Source organism: Moschus berezovskii, chromosome 23 (genome assembly GCF_049115385.1).
Source record: "Moschus berezovskii isolate FMDL1 chromosome 23, NW_MosBer_1.0, whole genome shotgun sequence".
Taxonomy (NCBI): domain Eukaryota; kingdom Metazoa; phylum Chordata; class Mammalia; order Artiodactyla; family Moschidae; genus Moschus; species Moschus berezovskii.
Window position 1 is genome coordinate 52,504,552 of NC_142482.1, and position 21,305 is coordinate 52,525,856.

General features: G+C 52.6%; 1 protein-coding gene across 3 annotated transcripts in view; it reads right to left on the reverse strand.

Moving 5' to 3' along the window:
* Positions 1–21,305, reverse strand: part of JARID2 (jumonji and AT-rich interaction domain containing 2) — a 234,088-nt gene that overhangs the window by 15,523 nt on the left and 197,260 nt on the right. For all 3 annotated transcript variants that reach the window (XM_055406021.2, XM_055406023.2, XM_055406024.2), the window contains 3 exons: positions 10,630–10,865; positions 5,031–6,069; positions 1,623–2,125 (listed from right to left, as the gene is read on the reverse strand). In XM_055406021.2, the coding sequence (XP_055261996.1) occupies positions 1,623–2,125; positions 5,031–6,069; positions 10,630–10,865 (1,778 nt within the window). The remainder of the gene's footprint in view (positions 1–1,622; positions 2,126–5,030; positions 6,070–10,629; positions 10,866–21,305) is intronic.

Consider the following 21,305-nt stretch of genomic DNA (forward strand, 5'->3'; position numbering starts at 1 on the left):
TGTGGAGTACTTACTGAGCACCTACTGTGTACCAGGCCTAGTGCGAGGGGCTGCAGATGGAGCGGTGCTCAGAACACAGTGTCTCTGCCCTCGAGGCATTTTCAGGCTGCCTGGGGAATGTGGCCTCACTCGAAACGGAGCTGGGATGTGCCACCAAGTGTGTGAGCCAGAGGCAGGGGGCAGGACCCCTAACAAGGCAATGCTGGAGCAGCCCCATGAACAGAGCTGCCTCTGGAGGGACAGTGGGCACAGTCAGCTCGCAGACCCTGCTCATCTCATCGTCAGCTCTGTAACCGAGACTCCTAACCAACAGAGAAACGTCTGCACAAGTCCAAACTTCTCACCTGCCATTCCTCACAAGATAAAGTTGGAACCACTAGGAAGAGCCCGATTTTCTATCAACTAAAGCGGGGTTCCTGTAATTCAACATGATGACACCCAGCACCCAACAGTCAACCCCCAGATGCTGAGAGGGCTCAAAACCTGGAGCCGTGAGCTCCCAGCCAGCCCTCGATGCACACAGCCTCCACGGCCACCAGCCTGCATTCACGTCTACACAGACCCAACCTTCCCTGGGTCCAGTCACAGGGAAAGCTCTAGGCAAGCAGGCATCTCTCCCCAGAAAGAAGCTAGGAATCCAACCGAGGCGAGGATGCAGAGGGAGGCCAGAGGGGTACCTCCGAGCGCAGACTCAGAGGAAAGAGGCCCGACTCAGGGCAGAAGCATAGACACCCATCATGTTTCTGCACCGCGGCCAGGCTCATGTGGGTGGTTACAGTCATCAAAACCTCCGCAGGGGCCCTGCCCTCCTGGAGCCTGCAGAACCGATCAAGGTTGGGGGTCCTGTGCCCCCTCCCAGCCTGGGGCCCAATCGTCCTGGAGAGCCAGGAAGGGGGGAGCCCAGCCTCTGTGGACAGAGCCAGGCTACCAAGCAGGAAGACACCAAGACACCCCCCTCACTCCCTGGAGTAGGGGGTCTTGGAATGGCTGGATGGGTACATGGTGTGGGCAGAAGCAGGGACCTGCCCCCACCCTCTCCCCAGGAGATCCGCATGACAGACAAGCGCCAGCAAAGCTGTGCCGAGAGGCATGGGGTGTGACTGGGAGCGGCAGGGGGCCTGGTCCTTGTGGGTACGGGAAGCCCCAGCCCCAGCCTCAGCCTCCGGAAAGAGGAGTTGTGCCTCCTGGGTTGCATCCCTGGCGTGCAGGCACACGTGTACAGAAACACACATTTAATGAAGCCCGCGCAGGTGGCACAGTGGTAAAGAACCTGCCTGCCAATGCAAGAAATGTAAGAGACCCATGTTTGATCCCTGGGTCGGGAAGATCTCCTGGAGGAAAGCAAGGCAACCCACTCCGGTATTCCCACCTGGAGAAGAATCCCATGGACAGAGGAGCCTGGCAGGCTATAGTCCATGGGGTTGCACAAAGTCAGGCACGACTGAAGCGACTTAGCACCACACCAAGGCCAGAGCTAGGTGCCCACGGGCCCAGTCCAGACGCTCATTCCGTCCCAGACTGCAGATGGCTCTCTAGAAGGGACGTGACCAAGGCCGGCTGCCAGGGGTCTCGGGGGTCCCACGGCCCACAGTGTGCACGCGAGGCCGCAGGGCAGGCCCTACCTTGTATATACACTTGTGGAAGTCGCTGAGGATGCCCTTGTCCTCCTCCTCCTCCTTCACCACCTCCTTTTCCTGAGCAAAGAGTCGCCGCCGGCCCGTCTTGAGCTGCGCAGGGCCCACCTCCTTCAGCTTGCTGCGGAAGCCGTTCCTGTGGGCCACGCCGTTGATGAGCCCGTTCTTGGGCTCGAAGCGGGGCAGCGGGTGGAAGCGGTGGTAGTCCTGCTCCGTGTGGCCCTCCAGGGGCCCCTTGCGCCGCTCCAGGCTCTCCTTCTCCATCAGCACCTCCTTCTCCAGCCGCCGGTGCTCCTCAGGGGACAGGGAGTCGTAGGAGAGCAGGTACTGGCAGTAGGCCTCCTGCAGCTTGGCCAGCCGGTCCTGGGCGGTTCTGGGGATGCGCAGCATGTCCGCGAGTTTGTTCCACTTTTTGAGGTCCGTCACCTGCTGCATGCCGCCCATCTCGTTAATCAGCCGGAAAAAGCAGGCCAGGTCGAGCTCGCACCCTCCTGGCACGGCGAGGGGAGAAAAGACAGCGACCGTGGGTGAAAGGGGCTGTGAACAAGACCGCCTTCCGTCACCTGAGAGCCCACAGGCACGTGCCCACCACATTGCAGGGAGGCTACCAGGCCAGGGGTCAGAGCAGCAAACAAGGCCACCCAGTCTAGAGAGACAAGGCTGACACCATCTTAGTGCTAGGACGGTAAATAGACCAGGACAGGCTGAGGGGCGACCGATACAGGAGGGTGGTCTGGGCAGGGAGCCCAGAGGAGGAGACACTTAGGCAGAGGCCTGAAAGGAAGGAGAGTCAGTCCCTGGGGAGGGAGAACCCAGCATGGCTGGAGCAGGGACAAGGTGCACGCACCCTCACGGCCCAGGAGGCGGGGGGACGGCTCAAGGAACAGGGCTTCCCTGCGGGGCTGGCAGAGCCTGGGTCGTGCCCTCGGCCACCTCTGCAGCCCAGCATCGCCTGGAATGGTGGTGGGATGGGAAACCGTACACACCCAGCACGTGCCATCAGTTCCATTCCCCTCCCAACCCTCCCCCACCACACACACACACGCATGCATGCACACACACGCACGCACACACGCAAAGTAACCTCCCTTCAGCCCCCGAGGTGTCCAGGCAGCGGGCAAGGCCCCCCTGAGGGCAGGGAGGAGTCTGTCTGCCCCTCAGATCTTCCCATCACCGCTCACACAGAGCCCTGCTCATCTCCGAAGGTGTGTGGGCTGGTTCTCACCGGTCTCTCAATCAGACTGCACAAACCATGAGACATGAGACAGGACAAAGCTCGGAGACGTGCGAGTGTTGCCCAGTGACTGTCTCAATGGGAACTGGAAAAGCAACCACCCTTTGACCAATAAAAAGGAAAAATCTTCCAGAATAATCATCCACTGGCCGTTAGGAGATAAACACCCCACAGAATGCTAGGTGAGCAAACTAAACGTTAAGACTGTTTCTATCTTTAGAGAGTGGGGACACCTTTATATAAAATAAAGGAAAGGAAAAGCAGCGGTATTCCTGAGAACAGCATTGGACCACCTCAGCCAGCTGTGCGAGAACAGGGGTCCAGCCAGCCAGGGTGAGTGAGTGGCACCCCGAGTCCATCTGCTGTGCCAAGCAGGTTGGCTGCTTGGTTGAGGCCAGGAGGGCCATGTCAAGGAGGAGACCTGACCCGACATTGGCCGGCAGAGGCCTAAGGCCCAAGATTCCAAGATGCACGGCAGGCCTTGCTCTCAGTCGGGGCACCTCCTGGACCTGCCGAGGTGGACGGGGAGCTGGGTCAGGTCAGAGACTGACCAGAAAGGAGGTCTGTTGTAAGCCAACAGCAAAGAAAACCTGACCAGTACTTGCAAAGGCATCATGTTACTCCTCTCCTGGTTTCATCAACCCACTCTGAGGACCACAAGGATGCTTCGGGACAAAGCACCACCTTCCCAGAGAAGGAGCATACAGTCTGTGGACTCTGGGAAACTTCCTTCAAAACTAAGTCTGTCACACTGCGAGGAGGATGAACTCAGAGCCAAAGCGGGAGACAGGCCAGCCAGATCCTCTCCCACGTGGACAGGGCTTCACAGCTGGGCCAACAGCAGTGGCGTGAACACAACCCCAGTCACATCGTGGTTTCTGGTACCATGGGAACCGAGGTTCAGGAAACCGATTCTGAAGGGAAAATCGGTGCCCTCTTGACGTCACCTGATGGCCTGACTGTTCAGGAGACCCGCTGCCCCCACTGCAGTTCCGGGTCTCCCACACAGCACTCCCGAGATGCCGACACCTCAGCCTGTTCCCAAGCCTGTGTCACCTCCAATCACATCTGTGACAGCAGACCGCAAACCAAGCATTCTCTCAATTTAAGTGATTCTCATCTGCTGAGAGTAACAGTGTAACCTCCATGGTGCAAGGAAACCGATCTTACTGCCCACCCCGACACCTAAATGACCATAGGCCCCTCTACTCCCTGCCTGCAAAAGGCTGCTCCAACCTGGAGGCAGGCCCCACGCTGCTCCCGTCCAGGGTCCCGAGCCGGAAGAGCAGTGCGTGAGCTCACCGCTCCACAGAACCGGCTCACCCCGACAGAGGGGCTTAATCCTGGAGGTGCGAGGACCCGCAGAGGAAGAGGGAGACAGGGATTCCAGGAGGGCCGTGAGTGAGCCCAGCCCAGGCCCGGGACTCACCACACCAGCCGGCCTGTTCACAAAAGCAGTCACTGAGGCGAGCATGGCTTCAGCGCAGAGCTGTGCCTGTGCTCAGGTCCACAGTGCTCCAGGAGCTACAGGCTCCACTGGGACCCAGTTATCACCAGGAAAACTGAGAGGCAAGGAAGGGAGAAGGGAGAGAGAAAAGGCTGAAGCGCCTCCCACCCACAGTCACGTGTGGAGGCCCTAAGTGTGGCCATGTTTACCGACAGTCCTTAAAGCGGTGATTAAAGTCAAATGAGGTCATCGGGGTGGGCCCTGACCCCATGTGACTAGTGTCCTTATAACAAGAGAAGGGACGCCAGGAATCTGTGTGCAGAGAAGAAGAACAGGTGGGGACACAGGAGAAGGAAGCTTTCCACAAGGCAAGGAGAGGCCTTGGGAGAAACGAACCCTGTCAGCACCTTGCTCTCAAACTTGCAGACTCCAGACCGAGAGAACTGACTCCCTGCAGGTCAAGCCCCCAGCTGCAGTACTTGGTTAAGGCAGCCTGGGCAGATGAAGGCGAGGCGCAGCGGTCCTGCCCCTCTCTCTGGACACCACTATGGCCTCAGCCAGGAGGCCAGCAGGTGTGGCCCGGTGTGAGTGTGTGTGTGGGGGGGTGTGGGAAGGCACAGGGCCACACTGACCTGCAGAAAGCGGGGCTCAAACTGCCCCTGGGCCGAGACATGCCCATAGGAGCTGGCATGGGGCCAGCCGCCGCGGGCCTTACCTATGAGTGGGAGCTCGTCCATGGTGATGCCCTGAGATCTGAGGTGCTTCTTGATGCAGGCCAGCCGCTGCACGTTGGGGCCCCAGCGCCGGCCCAGCTTGTGGATGTGCTGGATCTGCGTGACGAAGCGCATCTCGTCGTTGAGCTTGCACTCGGGCCGCCAGTCCGGGGGCGGGATCACCCTGCACATGCCGTACTTCTCCACCTGAGGGCGCACCGACTCGATGTAGACGAGTGGGTCGTGGAACTCCTTGGCCGACGGCCGCAGCACGGGGATCTCGTCCATGGCCGCCCACCCGGTCCTGCCGGCCCCCTTCTCAGCCTTGGCCGCCCCCTCGTGCGGCCGGGGCAGGGGCTCCGATTGCGAGGTAGAACGATTTTCACAGGGGGCGCCGCCGTCCGGCTTGCCGTGTGCTTGTCTGCCCGGCGGGCCCTTGCCGGCTGCTGCCCGTTTGGGCCGGTTCCTCTCCAGGCTCCGCTCGGGCGCCTCCTTCTTCCCGGGGCCCCCGAGCGGCGCCTTCTCGGCGGGGCCCGGGGCCGCCTTCCTGCCGGGGCCCTCGGCAGCGCTGCCCGTGGCCCCCTTCATCTTCTTCGGGGGCGACTGTGGCTTGTCGGCCGGGGGCGCCTCCTCCAGCCTCCGCTTGGAGTTCCGGAGCCCCTCCCGCAGCTGCCGCCCCCCCACCTCCTTAGTGCACGACTTTGGGTTCAACCTGCCGCTGACCTTGAGGCCATTGACGGCGGGCCCGGTGGACTTGGACGCCCCCCCGAGGGATAGCACCTGTTTGCGGGTTTTTGCATTGCTACTTTCAGTTTTCCCTGAGATTGTGTGGTTGACAGCGGAACTGGGCTTGTGGTGATGGGGTTTGGTTTCCTTGACCAGTTCTCTCTTGGCTTTGGTGTATGTGACAGTCCCCTTCGTCACCGTTGCAGTGTACTTCACAGTTTTGGACGGTGAAGGTCTGACTTCGCGCATCTTTTTGGCACTGGTTGCACTTGTACCCAGAGATGACATTCGGGTGACTCCATTGACCTTAGAAACCTGGAGGCAGCAGGAGCAGAGAGCACAGTCAGTGTCTGCGGGCGGGAGACCCGCCCCCGGCCTACGCTCCACAGCCGCGCCTGCTGGGGAGGGGAGGGAGCACAGGGGTCCCAGAAAAGGCATGCAAACCACACAGTCCACTTCCCAGGGAGGGCCCTCCACATTATCTGCCAATTACCCAGCACAGGTCCATAACAGCAACAAGATCAAGAGGCTGTGCCGATAAGGGGACAGGTGCACACGTGTGTGCACACACCCCTATTCCAAGAAGAGACATGGTTACTACACACACACACCCCGTTCCAAGAAAAGACATGGTTACACACACACACACACACACACCCCGTTCCAAGAAAAGACATTACACACACACAAATACACACCCGTTCCAAGAAAAGACATGGTTACACACACACACCCCCTGTTCCAAGAAAAGACATGGTTACACACATACACCCCTGTTCCACGAAAAGACATGGTTATACACACACACGCACACCCTGTGCCAAGAAAAGACATGGTTTCACACACACACACACACACACACACCCTGTTCCAAGAAAAGATGGTGGTTCTTTTCCTCTGCTCCATATATTTCAGCATGATCTGCCCACAGTACTGTAAAATCCACGCTAAATAAGTAAAGAGTGAAATAAAACATGCCACAGGAAGAAAAGAACAAGCACTCTCACGGGCTCAGATGCCCACGCCCAGAGGGGCAGCTGCCAGCAGCGGGCATCTGTGTGTCACCCATGACGCGTCTGCACTTGGCGCCTCACTGGACGCCCCTCACATCTGACGCCCCAGCCTCTTCTGCACGGGAGGCTCCCATCTCCCGTCTCTATAAACGTCCACAGTTGACTCTGTGGGAACTGGGTAAACGGTCAGTCACTCCTCACCACTATCTTACAGTCTGGACACCACAATAATTTTGTGACACACAGAAGTCACCCTCAGTTATAAAGAGAAGCCAGGGAGCGGCAAGGGCAGACACCCGGAAAGCATGAATTTCCGAAGAGTGATGACAGGCCCGCAGGAGGAGCCACCGCTGGGCTGGTCCGGGGGGCGGGGAATGACACCGCATCACCCAGCCCTGCAGGAGGTGGGGTGCAGGCCCACCGCTGCCCGCCTGGCACCTGTAGCTCAGGTTGCCGAAGGTGCACGGACGCGCAGCTGTCCTCAGTTCACCCGGAACTCAACTGCCACGCTCCCATATCCCACTAGAGGGAGCCACTGAGATGAGTGGCTCTGCCCAGGCTCTGAGAGAGCAAAGGAGCCCAAGAGAAACGCTGCTGGCTGGGGAAGTGCATCTGGACCTCAAAATTCAACTTAAAAAGCACATGAGCCTAAATGAGCAGAACCCACTGGACAGGCAGCAGAGTTACGGACGGGAGGGCAGGCCTGCTGGCGTGGCGGGCCCCTGGGAGTCAGTGAGCAGAGTGGGGGGCTGACGCGTCCTGGTTAGGCCCCGAGGTCTCCACAGCACCTGCCCCCCTCCTAAGGCCCCCCAGCTGAGTCACACATCCCCAGGAACAAAGAGCAACCCGGACTCCCCGCAGGACCTAACGAAGCCCAGACGAAGACCTGAAATGTTCTTCCAGCCAAGGCGAGCCTCTCACATCTCTCTGGATGCTTACTTTTCATTTCCAGAATATTAAAGAATACTCCTCATTCTCTGGGCTGAAAATCTCAACCTCCTTGCTCCATCTTACTTGGTCAAGACTTTTCACATCTGCTGTACGTGTGACCATGAGCACCTCTCCGAGAGGCCCCACAGCTCAGCAGACCCTCTGCCCTGCCCTCGCGAGCAGGCTCACTCCTTCTGAGGGCCTGTCTCAGCGCCCAGACGAGAACAGGGGGCGACCCGCCGGGTGCAGCCTCACCATCCACAGCGGCCGGATCCTGGCTTCCTGCCCACACCCCACCGGACACAAAGCCCTCCTCACCACACCCGGAAACCATTTCCAAACTCTGTCCAGGCGTCAGAACCATTGTTTCTTCATCCTAAATTCATTACCGTCTCGCTGCTCACCACGCAAGCACTACTCTGAGGAAATGCTCCTTTGCTGAACACCTACCATACATCCAAATCATCAGCCAGGAGCAGTTCAGGGCTGTTACACATGCCTGTGTCACCTGGCACACCTGGTACCTTTGGGAGACAGGAGCTGGAAGGCTGGCGAGGCCCCGCACACCGAGTTCTCATGCCCCGAGTGCCGGGGACCAGGGCTCAGGCAGGCACCCACCCAGCACACACAAGCCCTGGGGCTGTCCTCGACAGTGGAGCGAGCTCTCGGGGCGCTGAGGCCAGAAGGCAGCAGCACCCCCATGCAGGGGTCCCCCACCCCATCACCTGCATTTCATACAACCCCTGATCTTTTCTTTCAGGACGACAGAAAAAAAATCATATCTGAGATTACAGATCCGAGTATTCTCCAGGCCTCCGTCTTCTATGCAGTTGAAAAGATGAAAGGTCAGATTCTAATCACTTGCGCCAGGCTGTTACAAAGGAATCTACAATTGGCTTCTGGTGACCCTTTTTTCCCCTCCCCACCAGAGTACTTAACTAATGGGATTTGATGGTATCAGAATTACCCTTTCATGTCCCACAATGTCCCTGGGAGAGGAGCTGGCATCACTGGCTCGAAATGAACAATAGGGCCCAGGCAGGTTAACGATCACAGCCTGAGTCTCGGTGAAGGTCACGCTCAGAGCCCAGCTAGGACTGGGAGTCCTGGGTCATCCCACCTAGGGGATTTGACAGAGGAGGGAAGGCAGGAGACGCCCCTCCTACAAGACCTGGACCCACAAACCAGCCAGGCTCGTGCAGTCACGCAGATGACAGAGTCTGCCTGCCCAGATCTCTCACCCGCTTCCAGGTGGAGAGCCTGCTGTGGAGCAGGGGCTGGGGACACCCCAAGGCAGGAGGTACCTGCTACTCCCTCAATTCTCACCTCCAACTGCATGACCCCCTCTTGTTCAGTGACAAAGGGAAACCCTGAACTCAGGGGCAGGCACTGGGGGCTGAGGATGAGTCTGGACCAACCGAGATGGGGGTTATTCAACCTAGCCTCACTGGTCTGAGAGAGATACTGAGAAGAGAGTCATTCCACCCTGAGACCCCTGCTCCACAGATGGGCCCCTGTCCACTCCGGGCCCCTTCAAAATTCTTCTTTTTCATAAGCAAAGATCTGGAGGGAAGTTCTGCACAAGGACCCGTCTGGACGGCTTTGAAAATGGATTGAGGACTCAAGACACCAAATGGACAGTGTGTCCCGCATTTTACATCCTGAAAACTGGGAACCCAGCTCGGGAAGACCAATTCCACACTCAAGTGTTCTCATGAGGAAAACTGAGGTTTGCACTGCAGGAACCTCAGTGGGCAATATGCAAAGCCTACCTGTTTAACCTCAAGGTAACATGTCAAAGCATGAAGTGGCAATCTCAGGACCGTGGAAACAAACACGAGGATGCTCACCTCGTCCACCCCAACTGACAACTGAGTAATACCTGACAGCTCATGGTTAAGGTTAATAATACTCGTGTACACACACAGTCCTTTGTATGTGCGTGAACAGCCACCTGTTTGGAGACAACGGTTCCTGACATCGTCAAAAATGAGAAAGACCACAGGGAAAGAACAATTCAGCAGAGGAATTCCAACCCTCACATGACAAGGAGCATCTTTTAGTCATTACATACACTGCCTGCCAGGGAATCTCTGGTCCCCCCGTACCACTAAAGGCAATTGTAACTGTAGGTGACACGATTCCTGGTGAGGACAGCTCACCGACTTCCAGATGCAGTGACAACAGGAGCAGAGGGGTGAACGAGATGCCACCAGATCCAGGCGCCCGTCTCGCCGCACCTCCAGGCCCCTCTCAGCCCTACTGTCTCTCCCTCCCGGGTCCTGAGAAATACTGTCCAAGGGCAGGAATTGGCGTCCCCACTGAATCGGGCATCTGGATCTCACCCTGGAATTTGCTGGGGGTGGGGGTGAGGGCAGGGAGGGTAGAGCGTGTGTCGCCTCGGGGCAAGGGACAGGAAGAGTGTCCCCCTGTGGCCACACCCCACCTCATCACCGCCTGCAGGCCACTCAGAAGTCCTGCCACAGCCTCCAAAGTGTCCACCAGGGACAGTTCACATCCAGGCCGGCTGCAGACCTGTTTCAAGGCAACATGTGGCTCCCAGCCTCCCTGGTGCGGGGCAGGGGTAATGGGGGGGACCTCCCCTCGCTGCCCTTCCAGGGCACCCCAGCACACGAGGGCCAGGTGGCAGACCTGGCAGCACCCTCTGGGGAGAGACGCGACTCCAGCAACGTCCCCCTCCTTTGTCGTCATCCAACGAGAGGCGCTGGCACTGGCACCCCTGACCAGGTCATGGTTCTCTCACCTCTAAGCATCCCTTCCTGCTTTCCAAGCCCTGGAAACATGCACTGCTTTGGGCTACTCCTCACATTCCCCTTCAGTGAATTTGGTGAAACAGGCAGGTGGCCTTGGGTGGGAGGGCTGGCACCTCTGGGCCAGGCCTTGGTCCCCGGACAGCAGGGCCGGTCCTCACCTGTTTCCGTAAGTCCTGAGCCGTCCGATGCAGAGCGGGGTGGTGGTGGTGAGCGGCGAGCCCCTTGGCAGAGGAGCCCGCAGGGGGTGCGGCGGGGGGGTGGCTCACGGACGCCTGCTCCCTCCGGGCGTCGGCCCGTGCATCGCTGTGCTTCTCCTTCGCCGGAGTGGCCTCTTTGCTTTTGTGTTTCTGAACAGGGTCTTTTTCCCGGGACGACCTGCTGGAACCATTGAAAACTGGAAAGGAAGGAGGAAGGAAGAACAGAGTCACTAGGGGATGTAGCCTGCTGCTGGGTACCCCAAACCCCTGCAGACAGGGGGAGAAAGAAAAGGAAGACATGCTGGACAAACGTCACATCTCACAGGCTCTCAAGACCCAACCTCCAGACAAAACGACCACAAAGGAGAGGAATAATCCTAAACACAGAGAAACCCAAAGAAATGTTATCAATGCAGCTTAGAAATCAGGAACTTTGGTTGAAACAATTGGAAAATCCATTTTTTTTAAATCGCTACAAAAAAGTAAGCACATGTACAAATATATAATAGCCCTTAGAGTATCAATGTCACACCTTAAACAAAAAGAGAAAAATTAAAATGAAAAAACCAACTGGTCACATTCCAAGAGCATGATCAGCTCACGCATGAAGACACAGGGGGGATCCAGAGTTTAAACTAAGACATGTGAGGCTGCAGATCTGGCTGGTGGACACGGGTCAGGATGCAGCTGCTTCACCCAACCCCTCGGTGACCAGAGAAGAGGGGTAGCAGGGCTTGGGAGCCCTGAGCCAGACTCCTTTCTACTCCAGGGGTCACACACCTACGAGTATGAAGTGTTTGCTGTCAGCCCAGGGACCACAGTCAAGCAGTCACTCAGCCTCTGAACCCAAAGGGACCAGACCTGCCCTCGAGCCCATTTCACAGAGGACACCATCAGAAGGTCCTGCTGTGCCCCAAGCCCACCTCCCTGACCGCCAGGTGGCACTCAGACCCAGCTCCCCATGTGCCCGCCACACCCCCCCATCCCCAGGGAGCTGAGACCCCAGAGAGCACACTCGGGTCTTTACAGGCAATGCCATGGCGACACTGCCCTGAGTCTTCTCCTCTGCTTACAGCTGGGACTCCACTCCTGGAGAGACTTGTGCTTGGCCTGCCTGGCCCTGTGGGCTCCAGGCGTAACAGCTGGGGAAGCCAGTGAGCCCTACTGGCTGTCATTTTAAAAAGGAGCACGTCCTGACAGAAGCGGCTTGGAAAGGTCACTGTGTCCACCTGCCCATCGAGCACCTGCACGCCAAGGCTGCCAAGCCGCATTCCAGCAGAAAGAACCATAGGACCAGGCAACTGTAAAGAGAAAACCCCCCCTCCTCTGAGCTGAAACTTTTTTCTGAAGCTTAAAGACATGGAAGTTCAACCCGCAGGGCCACGAGACAACAACGTCTGTCTTCTGAGATGCCCTTCTCAGGGCCTTGAATGCTTTCTTCGTTTGCCCCCATTTGTACAAACATCCTTTACATTTATGCCTCGTAGACTGCAGATAGTTTCCTCTTATTTGCTTTTTCTGTTACGCTGCTATATTGGCTAACCCATTTTTTAAACTTTCCTTGCTTAGAAAGTCCTTCCTATATTTTCAGATGGTAAGATAATCCTCGAAGTTTCCTAATTGTTTTCTGATTTGATTTAGATTTGCTTCTTTAATGCATGTGTTATTACATTGTACATGGCATGATTAATAGATTCAAAGTTTCCTTACCTGGACTGGATGTAAACCCTGATCTCTCCACCCCCAGCGACCACACACTCTAACTAGACTTTCAATCCAGAGATAAAGCCCATGTGACACATCAAAACATGGTATATGACCCGTGTTGTGCAAGGCTCTGTCCGATATTCTCAGATAAATGGAGAGCTCTGAATGCCTGGCATTTATTCTAAGTGAAAGTAACTACACGTTGTCAGAATCCATCCATCATACCCAAGCTGGCAGTATATGCACTTGCTTTTCAGACAAATTAGAAGCAACATCCATAAGAAGTCATACTTCAACGCGATTAAAAAGCAAGCCAAGCAACATGAATCCAGGCAATTTTTGACCGCTCACCAATTTTCTAGGCAGTGAGCACGTTCTTTATTGAAAAACAGTACAGAAGTTTCATCTTTCTTTTTAATCTTAAATATTTCATATTTTTCTGAGCTTTGTTATTGCCACAAAGACGAGCAGTCTGCTATTACAGAAGTACCAGTTCTAGAACTGACTTCTCCAGTTATAAAAATTTTGGTTACAAAAATTTATTCTGGGGGTTAGTTCTTTTTCACAAGGCTATATGAGCCATTCAATTCCCAGCCCTACTGTGTGGGCAAACTGCGTGGATCCTCGGTTTCCTTAGAGGCTGCGGAACACATGCTCCTGAATGGAGACCGTTTGGGAAGACCTACCTGCTGCTTCTGTAAAATGCCCATCTCGGGTTACTACACTCAGATTGGGACAAGACCTCTTCGTGCCTCCCTGATGACGCAGAAGAACGGGCTTCAACACAGTCCAAGAGCAAGCCTGGGCAGACCTCCCACAACCTCCAACTGGACCCTGGCTGCCTCCCACTGCCTCCCAATATCCATTTCATGGGCAAACAGAGGTGGTGCCAACGTCCTGTCCAAGCAAGGAGAAATAGGATGCTGAAACCATAGCCCACATTTTCTACCAGCTTAATGAATGGCTTGACCCTTGGGGGAACCCAGAGACCCTTTCATGGGATCTCCTAGGTCAAAAATATTTTCAAATGAATCTGAAAGTATTTCCCTTTTTCACTGTGTTGGTATTTCAATGATGGTGATGGCTAATGATAGATCAGCCATCAAGGAAATGCAAATCAAAACGACCATGAACCACCACTTCACATCCCCTAGGAGGGCTGTGCTCACAAAGATGGGTAAAGGCAGAGCTGGTGAGGACCAAGAGTGAACCCTCATTCCCTGCAGGTAGGGATGCAAACTGCTGCAGCCACTCTGGAAAATAGTCTGGAAGTTCCTCAAAACAGAGTTACCATATGACCCAGCAACTCCACTCCCAGATATGAACATAAGAGGAACAAAAAGTATCTCCACATACAAACGTGCATACTAATGGTCAGAACAGAAATATTAATAATAAACACTGGAGAAAAACTCTGAAGGTTCATCAACTGGTATTTAGCTAAACAAAACAAGGTATTACACATCTGTAAAAAGGAACTGGGTACTGACGCATGCTCCAGCACCGATGGATCTTGGAGACATTCTGGGAAGTGAAAGAAAGGCCACCTATTGCAGGATTCCATTCATATGAAATGACCAAACCAACACACACAAGACAGAAAGTAGGGGCTTCCCTGGTGGTTCAGTGGTAAAGAATCAGCCTGTAGCAGACACGGGTTCGATCCCCGCTCAGGAATGGTCCCATGTGCCCAGGAACAACTAAGCCTGTGAACCACATCTACTGAGCCTGGGCTCCGCCATGAGAAGCCCCTGCAGTGGGAAATGCACACACTCCAGCGGAGCACCTGCACTGAGCACAGGAGAGAAGCCCGCACAGCAGCGAAGACCTGGCACAGTGAGATAAATGAACGAGAGGCGAAGAATGTCCGCAGCTGCCAGGAGCTGGGGAGGGTTCAGGGAAATGGGAGTGACTCCTAACGGGCACAAATTTTTCAGGGTGAAAGCGATGAAAATGTTCTCGAGTTGACTACGGTGACAACCACACAACTCTGTGAATATGCTAAAAACTACTAAATTGTTCACTGTGGTTCAATTTTATGATATGTAAATTACATCTTTATAAAACTTTAAAAAACATAAACAGCAGCACCAAGTGGCAACATTTAACACAAATCAATGCAGTGGCACCAATAAATACTGTATTCAATAAATATAAATACTGTATTCTTCATTGCAGTTACTAGCGGTTTAAGGGGAAAAAGTCAGTTCACTTCAGAAAGTGGTAACAGAAATTGTTCACAGCATTAAATCTCAACTAGAGTACACACACTCTGTGAGACACAATGGAACCACACACAGAGGAGCTTCTCCTTAACATCAGGGTGACGACTGTTTCTAGGGAAAAGTGCTTCTGAGATTAAGCTGAAAGCTAGCTGTGTTTTTTCATGGAATGCTATTTTTATTTGAAAGGACAACCGATATAGTTATTTGTCAGCTATTTTCTCAAAAACGAATAAAGTGAGCCAGTCAAGGACAAAGTAACAGTTTTTGCTGCCAATGATAGAATTCATGACTTCAGGCAAAAATGACAGTTTTGGAAAACTTGTATCTGCCACCATGAGTCTGAAAGCCTCTCAAAACTTAAAGATTTTCCCAGTGAGTTTAGTACAGAGGAGATTCTTTGATACAGCCTACCAGAAGGTGCCAACAACTGGAAGAGGTGGCTAACCCAGTGAACCGTTATTTTCAAATGATCGATGTAAGACATTATAAAACTGTGTGTGGGTGAGACAGCCATTCAAGGCGGAAGGCAAGCCAATGAATGTTAGCCTAACAGTGCACGAGAAGTTCACTGATATGGGTTCAGACTGACCTTGAAGAAACTACCACTGGTTGGGTCTGGGTGTGAAATCAAAGAATAAAGTTGTCACAAAGGTGCCTCCTTCTTCCAACCACCTCTTTGTCTGAAACTGATTTTCTTGTATACGACTGAATGCAGAAGCGGACTTAAGAATGGACCTGTCATCTCCTAAGTCAGACATTAAACAGATTTGCAAAAAAGTCAAACAATGCAACTCCCCTCACCTACAACTTTTCAGGTATGGAATATAGTCCCTGTCTTTAATGCGTGTGATTTATTTTTAAATAGGTAAATATTTCTAAATCATCTCAGTTTTAATTTTAATATGGTAAGTAAGTAAAATCGCTCAGTCGTGTCTGACTCTTTGCGACCCCGTGGACGGCAGCCTACCAGGCTCCTCTGTCCACAGAATTTCCCAGGCAAGAGTACTGGAGTGGATTGCCATTTCCTTCTCCAGGGGATCTTCCCAACCCAGGGGTGGAATCTAGGTCTCAAGCATTGCAGGCAGATTCTTTATTGTCTGAACCACCAGGGAAGCCCCAGGCTCCAAAATGATGCTACCTAAATTTAAATCCAGAGAAATCATTTGCTAACTATCTGACCTTGGACTGGTTCCCTAAGCCTCAATTTCCCAACTGACTATTTATCTCATAGGGTTGCTTGGAGGATTCAGTGACAAAACATTAATCTAGAGAGGATCTCAGAGGGAGGAGTGGGCAGGCGTTAGTTTGCAGGGATGACCACACCACGATGGAGTCAATGGACAGGGGGCAGCGGAGCCCCAGTGCGCACGCACAGCTGGTGACTCCACTCCAAGTGAACCACGGGGCGAGGCCAGTTACTAGATGGAGACTTCAAGAACTCGGAGTGGCACTATGGCTAGCCAGCACCATCTTTCTGCAATCCAGGGGTGAGGGGCACAGATTGTTCACTGGCCTTATATGTGTCTGAAACAGAAGGCACAGCTCTGCTTCTGTTCTAACGCCCCCTGGGAGCTCTGACACCACCAGCACCAAAACCGCCTCCCCAGGAGTGGGGACGGGCCTCTGATCACATCAGAGGAAAGAGAGGCACGCGCCTTAAATACAGTAACTGAACTGGCTGCAGTGCACACCGCAGGACCGGCTTCTGCTGAAGGCCATTTTGATCAGGTAACTGGGAAAGGGGAAGGTTTTCAAAATTTCGAAAATAAAAAATTGAGCAACATTAACTTTGATCTGCAACAAAGGGAGAGTTTTTGAAGAAATCCACATACTGTAACCACCGTGCTATTTTAGAGCAGCTGTCCACCCAAATGGCAAACACAGCCAAAAGGTCAACTCAAGTATGGTGGTGGGGTGGGGGGTATTGTTGCTGGATGACGGTGCCTCAGACGAGGTGTATTTTGTCATCAGCAGCTCATTAATTTTAAGTGTCGTGGGAACCTGCAGTTTTACTCCTCCAAGTAATTATCTTTTGTCTTAACTTGTAAGATTCTCCAGAAGAGGAAGGAAAAAATATCCACTCTCACAGGGGAAGACTAACGCCTGTGACCATAAGACAGAAAGTTCAATGCACAGAGGACCCACACAGGCTGCCTCCAAGGAAAAGGAACAACTGGACTCGTTACTGTAAGGAGAGAAAAAAGTGTTTATCACCAGGAACGGTATTAGGAAACTATACTGTATATTCAGATACAAACAGCTCTGCATTAATGAACAAATATAATGATTTGTATACACACTCTCTGAAAGTTAAATGGACTGTAGCAGGGTTTCCATACCACGACAAGCAAAACCTTTAAATCCTAAGGCGGGTATTCTGACTGAGGGTCACTTCAGGCCTGAGAAAGTAAAATTTGCTCCCAATGGGGGATGGAAAAGAAATGGGAAAGAGAAGTCACTATAGAAACAGCTTCACTAGCAACCTTTGATTGCATGAAAGGCAGAAAGCCATACTTTCCGAGGAGGACCTTGGACCTCCAGAGGGTTTGTACTAAACCATGTTCCCCCATCTGACACTGTCCACACAATCAGATCCTGACAAGATTCCCAGGGGATCCTCCAGGCCTTTAAAACCCTCACTCCACACACAAACTGGACCAGACTGGCTAGTTGTGACTCTTAGCTGCCAGATCCACAAACACATCTCTGCCTCCATTCTCAGAAGAACAAACCAGTGCCTCTGTTTATCTGCCCTCCAGGAATCACTGAAGTACTTAAAAGTCCATGAAATGCTATCCATTCTTCAGAGAAAAGAGCTGAACAAATATAAGAAAGTTGATCTTTTTTAGTGACTTCCCTGGTGGCTCAGACAGTAAAAGCATCTGCCTACAATGCAGGAGACCCAGGTTCAACCCCTGGGTTGGGAAGATCCCGTGGAGAAGGAAATAGCAACCCACTCCAGTACTCTTGCCTTGAAAATCCCATGGATGGAGGAACCTGGTAGGCTACAGTCCACAATCTTTTTAAAACCTCCTGCTCTAAGAGCAAAGACAAGACCCCCCACTTGAAAAGAGTCCTTCCTCGTAAGCAGAGTACAGCCCCAATAATCCTAATTATTAGCACCAGGAAGGCACTTCATCTGAAAACCAGGAAGTATTTTCTATCAGGTGAGCAGGAAAAAAGACCCCTGAATGACATCTGGCCAAAATTCTATGACACCCTGTGATGACCCAGTGTCTAACCTTTACCCTGAAAAAGAAACACAGACAAAAGCCATTATGGAAAGCTGGGCAGGAAGGTCTGCCAGCAGACACATGACACATACGAGGAAAAACAGCAGAAGGTCGAAGATGGGGCTAATGCCCAAACTACATAAAATAAGACTTGCTGCCTGTGTCAACCCCAAAGCAAGCAGAAGGGACAAAAGAAAGAAACAAAAAAGAATCGTTATAAATAGAGAAGACTGTGTTATGGAAAGGAAAAGAGGAACATGCCAAGTTTCTGATCGGGAGCCAGATATTTAAATGTAAGCTTCATGTCATTACAAGGCGTCCGGACTTGGGGAAGGCAGGCCCCGTCAATCGGCTGGCATCGGATCCTTGTTACTGTACAAAAGCCACACTTGCTCCCTGGAGCCAGTTCAACTTTGAGTCACTATTGTCTGAAAACAATGGAATGTGTCTGCCAACCTGTGCCAACAGTTCAAAAAGATTTTAACGCTGGCTGTGTGAGTGCTGCAACCCGGTTTGTCCTGGGCCAAAACAGCTCCACTGACTTAGCTGGAGCAGTCACGTGTCAAGCTGGAGAGCAAGAATGCGTAGGTCGGATCTGGCTCCATCAGGATCGTGCTCTGGCTGGGAGCCCCCAGCAATACTGGAACCCACAGCAGTTCAAATGCACCCCGATCTGGTATCACAAGCAATTTCTCCTGGTCTACCTGGTGTTCTGAAAGCCCTCTGAAATCTCTGCCCAGTGAAACTCTACCACTTTGGCTACACTGTGTAACAGGAAAAAGAAACCTGTTGAAGAAAATCTTTAAAGCCAACCGGATTTTCCTCTCTCTATAAGAACGTGAATCTGTAAGTCGTGGAATGTTGTTTCAATCAAAACTTGGCTACCAGGGTACCAAGATCTAGAAATGTGAATACACTGTGGGCAAAAATGTAATATACCCAACAGAGTCCGACTGATTTGCCAACTAAACATGTTCCTTACACAGGATCCTAATAACTGCAGATACCGAAGTCTGAAAAGAGCGGATGACCTTTATGATAATATAAAGGTCAGGGCATCAGAAAGATCATCAATCAGGATGAATGGCTTCTGTCATTGAAAAATGGTTTACTGGCCCACTTGGCCCCCAAAGGAGCTGAGCAAAAGACAAGACGGATGGCTGGATGGTAACTGACCCCCGCCTGTCCCTGCACCAGCTGGCTCAAGGCACCTGCGTCCTCCAACGTGCCGCAGGGGTCCAGAGGACACCCAGGTGGGGGACCTGTCGGGAGTGGGGGCAGGGGGCCGAGAGGAGTCTCATGTTTTCTCACCCTCAAAAACCAAGACACAGCACAGAGCCATGGGATATACTCCAGCAGGGAACAAGCAATAACTGAAGAGCAAATGAAAAAAGTGCTTTTTGCAGCCTGGGGTTTCCTAGAGCCCTACATTCAAGGAGATGAATTCTGAAAGGTCAACCACTTCTGAAGTCAATGGCAAGACCTCTGGCCCACCTCTGGCCCTCAACAAGCAATCTCAAGGTTTTGCTGTGAATGGGAATTAAGTGTGCACAAAAGTCAAACTGGAAAGCATTCCATACACATGATCAACTCTACAAGTTATAAAAGAATGGATAAAAATGCAGAATAAAAATATTAGTATAGAAAACCAAATACACCAATATCGGTATCATAGTAAGGATTGTTTTCAAGGTTCTCCAAATAAAGTCTGTGGATCTGCCATTGTCCCACACACACTTCCACTCACCCCCCAGCCAGGAAAGAAATGGCAGGAAAGGAAATGACATCCTATATCCACACTTCAAAATCTCTGGGAACAGCAAACTTCCCCCATGAATGAGGCGTGCCCTTAAGACAGGCCAGATGAATGTAGCTGGAAATATTAAATACTGAGCAGTTGGGTGAACAGCTCAGCAATTCAATTTACAATGTGTGTGATACAAACACATCCCAGCCGAGCATGAACAACAAAACTGATTAAAGATTCTGAAAATCTAATAACGTTATCTTAATTTCTTCAGCACTGTAGAGTATTACAGTTCTTTAGAAGAGGCATCAGACCTGAGGCCAGCAACAAAATGGTATCCAGACTCCGTTTCTGAAAACCTACCAAGTGCCAGGCGCTATGCTGAGCACGTCCGTCACTCACTGAGCCCTGGCAGACACTTGTTTCTCTTGAGTAAGCTGCTATCCACACAGCACGTGATCCACCCATGCAAAGTGCGCCATCCGGTGGGTTCTGGCACATTCACACTTGTGCAACCATCACCACAGTCTAAGCTTAAAGTCCCCATCGCCCCAAAATGAAACTCCATCCCTGCCTGTCCTGAACCCAAATGGAAAAAGTCAGGTGCTCTCTGCATTTTACAGACAGGGAAACTGGGGCCTAAAGAGATTAAACCACTGGATAATGACACCTGGTCAGGAAGGTGGACTCGAGCCAGGAGCTTCTCTTCCACCACCGGACCCATCCCCCCAGTCATCCGTCTCTGAAATCTGCCCGAGCCTCTCACCACAGAGCAGGGGCCCTGCTATCCCCAGGAAGAGACATCTGCATGCTAAATAAATAGGAGGCGCCAGAGCGGCCCTTGGCATGCAGGCATGCCCCCAAGGGCCTGCGTGGACCCACAGAGCAAACACTTAAGGAAAACAAGAAACGAGGGAGAGCTCATCACCCTGGTGGACGGTTCAGTGGGGTCTGTCTATCACACATGGAGCAGCTCCTGGTGCTGAGACCGGGCATGACTCACGCTCAGCGCTCACAGTCCCTCTGGGGCAGCCCTCACCGTGTGCCAACTATCTGAAACATACTAACTTCCTGGGACTCTCTTATCAACTACAAGGCTATTTCTAGACTTCCAGATCTTACAGTCACATGAGGCATTAACAGCCAATGTGGTGCTCTCTACCAGAGAGAAATACAACCTATCCCGACTCATTTACCCTTCACGAAAACCTATGAAGAAGCACGCCTACTACCTCTTTAAAGAAAAGAAAACTACAATAGCCTCAAGTAGCGACTCCATCTGGGCAAACAAGCATCAGCATCCTGCTCTCAGCCACTAGGCCAAGTGGCCCCAAATGAGGGGGAGCGGAGGGCTAACAACACACTCACCACTCTGCACATTCTCCTGCTCTTAAAGAACAGGCTTCCAACCCATACTCTACCTCAAGAGATTCACCTGCCCCAACTGTGAGGGAAAAAAAATCAAGCTGCAGAAGCTTTAAAGAAAAAAAAAAAGGTGAAGAGGATATTCCACAAAAGCATCAGTTAAAGAAAAAAAGCTCTTTGCAGCTGGACAGCATCCCATCATGGCACACAGAGGGGCCCTGGTCCTGCGCACACAACCCCCCCTCACCCAGACAGGGGGCTGAATGCACCTCGAAGGCAATCCCAGGGCAGACACGAGTGAAGTCGGCCAAACGACCAATTTTTGGCCCTTTCATGAGGCACCCACCCCGTCCCCCGGAA